Source organism: Stylophora pistillata, chromosome 14, assembly GCF_964205215.1.
Source record: "Stylophora pistillata chromosome 14, jaStyPist1.2, whole genome shotgun sequence".
NCBI classification, from domain to species: Eukaryota; Metazoa; Cnidaria; class Anthozoa; order Scleractinia; family Pocilloporidae; genus Stylophora; species Stylophora pistillata.
Window position 1 is genome coordinate 19,324,465 of NC_142532.1, and position 10,130 is coordinate 19,334,594.

Here is a 10,130-nt window from a genome sequence, read left to right on the forward strand (position 1 = left end):
AACAACTATCAATGTGGATTTTAAAGGAGTCGCTGAAAGTTGGAAACAAGCCTAGAACATTAATTTCATCTCATCAGACCATATTGTGACCAGCTTTGCAAATTTTTATTGATTATCTCGTGATTCTGTATGCCCTTGGACAATTTTCGTAAAAGGTGATAAGGTCAAAGGTTAGCAAAAAAATTAAAAAAATTAAAAAGCAAGCCTCGAAAAGGCGTGATAGCATGCACAAGCGCACTTGCGGATGGCGAGCATGAAGGCACAATTTCAACTGACTATTTTAATTCCAAAAAAGCGTTGCGCGCGTTTAAAAACGTGGAACTTGATGCAAGGAAGATCTGAGTCCCAAAAGAAATGGCCCGCGCTATTCCAAGGACTTCCTGGAGCTGAAAACCATGGATACAGGGTTACTAGGCAACGAAGCAATTATATCTACTTCATATTTATGGATCACATTATGATACCTAAAGGAACTTAAGATGTTCGTATATTATAGTGTGGCAGCACATATAATTCAAACTCGCACAATGAGTTTCTGTAAATATGTTGAGGCTGACACGGCAACCAACGCTTTTGGGTATAAAATTTATTGAATCGTCCACCCCAATCGATGGCTGTAAACGGTTACAAAACGGGTTACAAAACGGTGAAAACTGAGAAAGTAAAATGAATTAAAAAAACAAAATAAACATAAAGAATGACTAAAACGAACATCAAGGCGAAATACACTCACATCACGCGCGAACCAAACAACGAAAAAGGAGATTTCACAAACCACGAGGGCGCACCGACAAACACGTGTGAGAAAAACTAAAGCCTTAAAATCATATGACCGAGTGTGCGGTTATATAAGGGTCACGAGACGTAACGCAAATGAGAGGCAAGATAAAATAAAATAATTACAACAATATAAAGAAAAACAGAGAAAAAACGTCACATCATATTTTTTTGACTAAACAAAATATACAAAACCTCAATAGGAATTGTAGTAGAATGAACGGCCCCAGTTATCAAGCCAAAAACTGAAATAGTTTTGAACAAAAAACAATATCTTTGTTCTTTTGTATTTTGTAAGTTTTCCGAGATAATTTGCGGCCGTTTGACACGTTTTTAGTTCCCCTCCTTCCTCCTTTACATAATAATTTATTTTCATAGTTTTACGGAGGCTCAAAGTGCTAGTTGGGCTACCTATGATCGTGTGAATTTGAAACCGTTTAAACAGATGAAACCCGAAGTCTTTTTCTACCAACGGACGACTTCCTGTTTGATTTCATACCAAGTCTCAGTTGAATGAAATAAATCGTATTTTAACCTTGCAGTAATTAAAAAAAAACTGTTGAAATAATCCACGCTGGTGAACAACAATTGAAATTATTGCGGAATAAAAAACGTGGAAAAAAAAATTAAGGGCTCAATGATGTTTGAGCCGTCACCTGATCAATATCAGTATCCCACCCACCCCTCCCCTGGCTAAACGATGACAAGTTAGGGTTAACGTTGGGCTAGGGGAGGGGTGGGTGTGCAGTCTCTTTGATACTAGCATTGATCTCCTTTACCCCCTTATTATTAATTGGGTGCTACTACGAACTAAGGATTTTTTTCGCCTTGCCTTGCCTTGCCCTGCCCCCACCCCCAACAAATGGCTTGTCTACCTCCGGCTAGATATGGCATTTTTAGTTGCAAGGACAAGAACATTAATAAACAGTCGAACTTCTACCAGCGGCCACCTCTAGCTGTTTCAGTGCCATTTTGTGTTATAAAGCCAGGACAATAGCTAGAGGTACACTTCCAACACAATTAAGCAAAACTGAAAAGACTTTAATGAGTTATTTATTAGCGATTCATACCAAATATTTCTAAGTAGAGTAGGCACAAAATGGGTCTCTTAAGAAGCGATGCACAACTGATTATATGTCTGCAATTTCTGCCGGAGTTCGCGTGATCTTGCCTTTCCCTACAGATCCTCCAAGGAGCTCGAGGAGAAAAGCGGCAGCGAAAAAACGTTTGGATTTTGCTCAAACAGACTATCGCTTCACCCAAAGGTTTCCTCAAATTTTTCATCGCTTATACCATCGTTTCAAAGAGCAACAGCTCGGTTAAAAAACACTTTCCATCACGCTGGCATCGACTTCTCTCCCTAAAGGAGGTATATTTCAGACGTCGTAAGACTATGTATCTAATACGTCTACAAGTGTGGAGACAGGCTCGACTTACATAAACATAACTGATTAGACCTAAATGAGTTGTTTCCTGGCGATTTATGGCGAATTTTGTAATACGTCGAGACCATTACGGAATGACGATTTCACAACAGACCTTACGCAAGGAGAGAAGTCTATCTGTATATTTTGTAACATATTTTGGGGTAATTCTTACCAAAACTTACACCTACCTTATATAAAATTATCTTAATCCATCTATGATGAAACTGCGGTGTAAAAGCGTTGATCTCTCTCAAAAATGGTTTTTTTTTGAACATCTAAACTGCCTTTCGCTATACATTTCTTTTTAGCAGGCTGCAATGTTTGCCCAGTGGCGGTCCCAGAAATATTTGCGCAAACGCAAGGATCCGGTTACTGGCAACTCATTCATTGTGGTAACCTATCATCGTGACGTAATCTCTGTTAAGTAATTCATGATAATGTATTCATTGTAAATTGATCTCTGTTAATAATTTATGATAATGTATTAATTTTGAATTAATCGCTGTTAAGTAATTTATGATAAGGCATTTAATAATTAAAGAAAAAGAAAAAAAACATATGGCTTCTTAGCTCGAACTGAGGAAAATCGTTTTAAAAACGTTTCTACCGGAAACGACCCAACGTATCGTTACATAATATTAAATAAATATAAATAAATAAATAAATAATGATTTAACAATGGACATCCACTGGGTGGCTATTCTTGTCCACTGTTCCAGATCGAATTGGAATTTGGAATGTTGGTTTTTGCGGAGGGAGGAAAACCGGAGGACCCGGAGAAAAACCCACGGAGCAAGGACGAGAACCAACAACAAACTCAACCCACATGAGACGCCAGGTCCGGGAATCGAACCCGGGCCACAGTGGTGGGAGGCGAGTGCTCTCACCACTGCGCCATCCCTGCTCCCCAGATACCTTCAGATCCGTTACTCCTTCAAAACGTTTAAATGGTTTAAACTATAACTGGCAGTAGGCGTATGAGTTTTGTAGTGACAAACTGCTTTATAAGGTTTATAACAGTCTGACTCCTGACTCGGAGGCAGCGTGGCCGAGTGGTCAGCGTGTCGGACTCGCAATCCGTCGCTCCCGGGTTCGAGTCCCGCCCCGACCACTACCTGAATTTGTTTCACGGTGGCTCCGAGTTCAAATCCTCGGCCATGCTTGTAAATAGCCAACTGATTTGCCTCCGGCCAGTTGGCTATTTGCCTCCGGCCATTCTTAACAATGTTATGTTCAATTTGAATTATTTGTTTATAGCCCACAATGTAAACTACTGGGTAACCAGTAATTGTGTTAGCTATTAAAAAAAAGAAAAGTGTCCGTAACTTCTGACCTTATATGAAGACATAGGTGTTGTGGTTAAATTTCTGCGAAGAAAATTGATCAGAGTGTTGTGTCCTCTCCATTTCCAAATTCCAATGCAGACGGCGGTTAGTTCTCCCCGTCGGTTTTAATAAAAGGTAGTTTGACGGCGTCTTCGTCACATGAAGGTGGAGTTTCTGGAAGTCTTCGATATCCAGACAGCAGCATCCTGAAATAAATCGATTCCACTAACACTTTGATCAGCAGTACAATCTGGCAAATGTATCGAAGAGGCCCTAAGAGACGGCTGACGGCAAGGAATATGGTTGTTAAGAAGGATAGGAGCCGGAGGCTGATTTTGCAAAATGTTCCGCAGAAATCGCCGAGATCACAGCTTGAGCATCGCATGTTTTTGATCGTGGTCTGGGTCGTACCAACACTGCTAATACCAGTCCAACCATCAAGAGCACTGCGGCAATGGTTGCAATTCTAACAGTTGAGTTTTTATTGGACAGATCGAAAATAGCGTATGCGAACAGAATAAGGCTTCCCGCCATACAAATAAGAGCGGGAATTGCTACCATGGGAGAAACCTTTTCTTTAAAACTTGACAACCTCGAGTTTTCTTGTTCCACAAAATAATTTGTCATTTTTGAAGGCTTGAAATGACAAAATAAAACCGACAATTTCTTCAGACGCACTTTATGGGGACCCGTTGCTTCGTCAAATAAAGGTTGAGCCTTTGTCAAACCTTAGCGAAACCGTGACAGGCAGTAATAGCAACTCACCTTAGTCGCTGGCCAGCGGCAAATCACGTGAGACAACGCGAGCCATATTATGGAAATGACTTGCTGACGCAAATTGAACTATCGTTCACACTGATAAGTAGCTTTCGGAAACTTCCACAAAACAATTAACTTACGCTGTTATCGTAGTTTTATGACCAGCCCTTATATAAAATAAAGGAAGATACTCATATGAATGAACACATTGATAGTTTCGATAGAAAAACCTGAGTAATTTTATTAAACTTTTTCAACCACAGGAAGTCAACTGCACGCAAACACTTTTATCGGAGCTCTCCAAACTAAACGATACAGACAAAAAGCATATGTAGTAATCACCACGAAAAACTTTAAAATTATTTTTTTTATTTATTTTGTTTGAATTACTTGAGAATATACATTTTTCAGTCTTTTTCTAAATGATACGAGGGCTGAAAAGCCAGTAATCTCATGAGTAAGAGAATTGAAAAACTCTCAACTTCTGGCCGCCTTCAGGGCCTCTAAAACGCTTTGCTTTTTAAGCTTCTCGTCAGTTTAACTGGTTTTGAGTATGTAGAGGCATTATAAGAAGCATACCTTGGTGTAACTAACAGACAAAATAAACAGAACTTCGTTCTTCGTATCAAACTTTTACCGGAAGCCGGAATTAGAAGTTTAGGGTGCCCATAGCAAGAAAGTCACTTTTTGCAACACAGCAAGAAAGTCACTTTTTTAATTGAAAATTTATTCAAAAGTGGTGTTCAACCGCTTTTCACACAATGAAAATCACAGCAAAAGTTATCGTTGAACGTCTGGGTCAGAATAACACACAAGTGTCACTATTTGAAGTGGTTTTCACTCATTTAAATTATATTACCGTATTTTTTAAACATTACGCTTCAACAAATTTGAATTAGGCCTTGCTGGAGCGAATCAAGTAAGACGATCATGGTTCTGTTCACAATAAAACCACCGGAAAATGCGAACGGAATACGATCTTTGCTACTCTGTTTGATACATTATCGACCTAAAGAAGCCACGTCCGAACTACCAAAGGTAAAGTCTGATACAGATCCATGGTGGGCGTCCCTGCTCCCCAGCAGGGGCATGTCTGAAAACTCTTTAAGCTGACCAATTCACATTATCATTTCAATTACCTTTTAGAACATAGCTAGCAGAGTCGCGCAATCAAATTCATTATACGTAAGCGTGCTCAAAATCCCGATAGTGCACGCTGATAGCGTCAGCAAATCCGACTTCGCCAGAAAAATTTTTTTTTCGCGCGAGCGGCCATTGCAAGCGCGGGGAAAAATAATATATTTCGCGACAATAATGGATACTAACAGAAACTCGGCCTGCTATTCCGAAAACGAAGACAATGTTTCGACCTTTTCCCATGGGCTAGAGCTCTTAAATGAGGCAGAAAAAGAGAAAAACATAGGAAAAGGAGACTCGGCATCAGCGCCGTCACGATTCGCTTCAACTGATATTGTTGTCCGTTTTTCGCGTCGGATTTGATGCACAATTCCACCGGCCATGTTCTAAAACAATTGGTTCATGCTTTCAGCTGTGCACTATCGAGTTATGGAGCACGTGGGAAGTTTGGAGAGCACTCAAGAAGCTAGAGTTTCCCTCGGCTATCGCCTCGGGCAACTCTAACGCTTCTTTCGTGCTCTCCAAACTTCCCGCGTGCTCCATAACTCGATAGTGCACGCTAAAGCATGAACCAATTGTTAAGTAACACCACCCACCGACGCCGCACCAGGGTTTATCCACAAACTTACCCCGTTTACTTGAAAATTGTTTGTGTTTACGTTCATAAATATGTTGTGTCGAAATAAATTAAATTAAGATAAATTTTTCAATTAAATACAACCACTATCGAGATTTTTTGTTATTATTATCTATAATAGCCCCGCGGAATGGAATATGGTTAACCTCTTTTCGTTTGGTTGTCACGTGACTGACCGAACGTACGTACGTACCTAAGGGAGGGGTGACTCAGGCGAGTCTTGGCAAATGCACATCTTTTATGTTATCATTACTATTACGAACTTGGGAGCACCGCTTTTAGGCTTGGCTAAATCTATATATTATTATAGTCCTATGCTGTGTCATGCTACCTAAAATGAACTGGAGAAGAAAAGGAATATCGTTACTATTGGTGTTTAGTCAATTTTTCTTGCGGTTTGGCGGTGTTTACCTTGCGTATTTGCGGTGTTGCGATAATATTGCACGCTTGAAGTATGCGACCTTCATGGGTGACCCATTTTACGTATTAAAGTTTGACGCAATAATTTGCTTCTCGTGAACACATGCCGCTATGAAAAACACGTGTTTTTAGACTATGACCGCCACCAATGCAAACTCTATTGCTATAAAACTCTTCTACTTTCTTTAGACCGTTGTAGCAACTAAGGTGTCATTGAAATGGCCAGAAGTGATCTTAAGGTCAGTAACAAGTGTAGGCGAAGCACAAGAGAGTCGTATTATACGAAAAAAAGAGTAAACGACATTATTCTATCATGGCAGATGAACTTCAAGTTACAAACGAAGTTTAGGAATCCACGAGAGTTTCAAACATGTCGCATAAGTGTTCTTTAATACTCTTAGTTTTCGCTCTCCTCTGCGTTGGAGCTGGAGTGTTTAACTTTGCATTTGTAATTGTACTAATGGCCCCGGCAAGTTGCAGTGATTGCAAGCGGGGCTTGTCAGCCAAAAATGAGCCAAACCGTTTCATACAGATTTTTTCGGTTATTGGCGTTTCATTGATGGTCCTTAAGGCCTCTTATTATTAAAGTTTGACGCGATCGTTTGCTTCTCGTGAACACGTGCCGTTATGAAAAACACGTGTTTTTAGACTATGACCGCCACCAATGCAAATTGTTTTTTTTAGAAAACTATTCATTGAAATGGCCGGAATTGCTCTTAAAAGTCGAGTGAACAGAGCCGCTGAATAATTTTTCATTCTGATGGTGTCCCGACCAAAACGTACAAAGCAGAGGTCTGCAAAAAGTCCATTACTATTCTGACATGAACTTTCGTTAAGGTAACAAGTGTAGGAGAAGCACAAGAGAGTCGCATTTTACGAAAAAAAGAGTAAACCGAACACCGTTTTATCATGGCAGATGAACGTCAAGTTACAAACGAAGCTCAGGAATCCACGAGAGTTTCAAACACATCGGAGAAGTGTTCTTTAATACTCTTAGTCTTCGCTCTCCTCTGCGTTGGAGCTGGAGTGTTTAACTTTGGATTTGTGATTGTACTAATGGCTCCGGCAGGTTGCAGTGATTGCAAGCGGAGTTCGTCAGACATAAATGACCCAAACCGTTTCATACAGATTTTTTCGGCTGTTGGCCTTTCATTGATGGTTCTTGGTTGTGGCCTGCTGGGAGGATATTTCAAGAGATCCAAAAAGTGCTCCGCTCGTCAAGTTGCAGAGTCAGTCGTTATTTCTACGATCCCAGCAGAAGATTTGGAAAAATCTCCTGCCCCTGTTCTTCAGCATAATGACATTCCTTCGAGTTGTCTGTTTTTAAGTCCAGCATCAGATTTGCCTGATTACTTTACTGCTGTTGCAAACATTGATAATCTTTATTCAGTTGTAGACGCGGGAGTCTGGACGGAAGATGTACCCAACCTTCCACCACCGTGTTACGAACAAGCACTTGAATTGACTGCATTAACTCTTACGACAAACGAGGTAGATACGAACAATTTTAAGGAAGAATGTGGTGACGGTAGACTTACAACCGTCTAACAGGAGTAGGTTTTTTTCTTTTCACCAGATGTTAATGCATTTTAAATATCTTTGTAAAAATGTTTGGATTTAATTAACATTTTGATTATTTATTTCGAAAACCCTCTTCTGGTTCGTGCAATTCGCCAGTTGGATATTCTGCAAAGTTAGTGTCAAACAAAAATAGTTTAATCAAACGTACGTGATCGGATGGACTTCCGGTTGAACGCATGAGGGGACCTATTGTAAGAAAAGAAAAACAAATTGTTAAATTGTGGGATTTGCATCAAAAGCGTAGGAAGGGTAATCAATGCGTAGCTATCGACACAGCTATAAGACATATTTTTCTCCTGTTTCTTTTTTTCTTTCTCTTTTGTGTATGAGCGTTCGTCAACTGTTAGATTACTTTGAGGTGTCCCTCTATAGGCGTCACGTCAAAGTCTAATTGACGACTTCCTGTTTGGATTCGAACTTGAAAAAGTTCAAATGGGCGTTATAAATCATGTTGTAAATCAGTTTGTCTGGTGCATAATAAAGAATAACAAAATCCTTTATCAACAGTGTATCGATTGCAATTGAAAAAAGTGCAGAAAAAGAAGCTTGAAAAACGAAAACATTTTGGCCCATGCCACTCTTATTGAGCGCTTAAATTTTCAGAAAATTACGTGACCTTAACCAGGCTTGCTAATAAAAGAAACGTAAAGAGCACATGAATCGTGCGACAAATAACCGAGTCAAATGTTTAAATGCCTTCAGTGACGTTCTGCATCTCCTTATCAAGTTTAATGCTGCAGGTTTCAATCAATGTCCGACAATTATGGCCTCAGAGGTATATTTATATGGATTTCCGAATCAGAAGACTTCAAGAAACGCTCCAGCATAATCATTATAGTTTCAGAACAATCTTGGAGTCTTGCTGCTTTAACGAGCGGTGACCTTAGTATGTTGGAAAATTTTCGTTTTCAAACAGTGTTCCCACGAAATCATAAAGCCAGTGTTTATCCGCTCTGTAACAAAGCGTGGTTCACAAACTGCTTTATACACAAAAATTACTATTTTACTCAAGAATACCTTGTAGTGTCATTCGTAATTGAGATGGGAAAGAGAGAACGAAGATGAGAGTAGGCAGCTAAGCTGTTATGCATGATCCAATATGGCGGCGTCGATATACTCGAATTTTTAGCGCATATGAAGAGAATTTTCGAAAGGCTTCATTAATTACCCTTTGCACTCTCAGAACGCGCGAGTCACTGTAAAAACATTATGTATACTTCTTAATAGTAAAGATATAGTTTCTGAAGCAAAGACATCTTCAACTTCCATGAGTGATGAAGACAGAATTTCTCCTTACAATATCAATACAATATGAGCAGACAAGTGATGAGAAAAAAAAATATTAGTTAGGTGATTATTTGTGGATCCAATATCAAATTCTCTGAACTGGCATCATGAACATTTTATGGCAGACAGTTGAATTCTGGGAATAAAAGGGTTAGGAATAATTCGAGATGCCATCTGAGAGAACTACGTGATCATGACACGAGGCCTGAGGAAAAAAAAAAGGTTTAATGTGAAATTCGTAAAACCTTAAAGATTGGTCTTGTCATGTATAGAATTTCAATGAAAGTGATGGAGGAAACTTTAAAAGAAGCTTTTATTTTGGGATATCCTGATTAAGACCAAAAACGATGCGAGATTTTGCTTCGAACTGCTAATACAGGTCCTAGACATTGAAAAACTTTTTATGCAGATGTGGTCAAGTTGAATTCAATCCAAATACCCCCAGGTATTTTGAACAACTTACATTAAAATAAAACGACTTTTAATTGCCTCTGGGGTTAAAGTTCTCTGCAATGTCCGTGTCGATCACAACAATGCAAAACGTGATCGGCTCGTATCAGTTATTTTTTCAACTGTACTTTTTCGATTAATAAAGCCTTGGTTTTGACTTTCACCTTGTTTGGAAAATTTTTCTGACAAGTTTAAATTATGTCTCCATGAAGGGAACCAGGGTGAGAACCACTGAACGATGAACATACCGCAAATAATTTCACGGAGAACTCTTGCGCTGTCCAAACGTGTCTATGTTTTAAATTATAGAACTCGCGCTGTAGCTTGTAG

The 10,130-nt window shown here is 39.4% G+C and overlaps 1 protein-coding gene across 1 annotated transcript; it reads left to right on the forward strand.

The window, feature by feature from the left end:
- The first annotated feature begins 7,246 nt into the window (after positions 1–7,246).
- Positions 7,247–9,963, forward strand: LOC148716990 (uncharacterized). The gene has a single exon (XM_088745465.1). It carries the CDS (start codon positions 7,392–7,394, stop codon positions 8,028–8,030), a length of 639 nt encoding a protein of 212 aa, XP_088601591.1. The 5' UTR covers positions 7,247–7,391; the 3' UTR covers positions 8,031–9,963.
- The last annotated feature ends 167 nt before the right edge of the window (positions 9,964–10,130 follow it).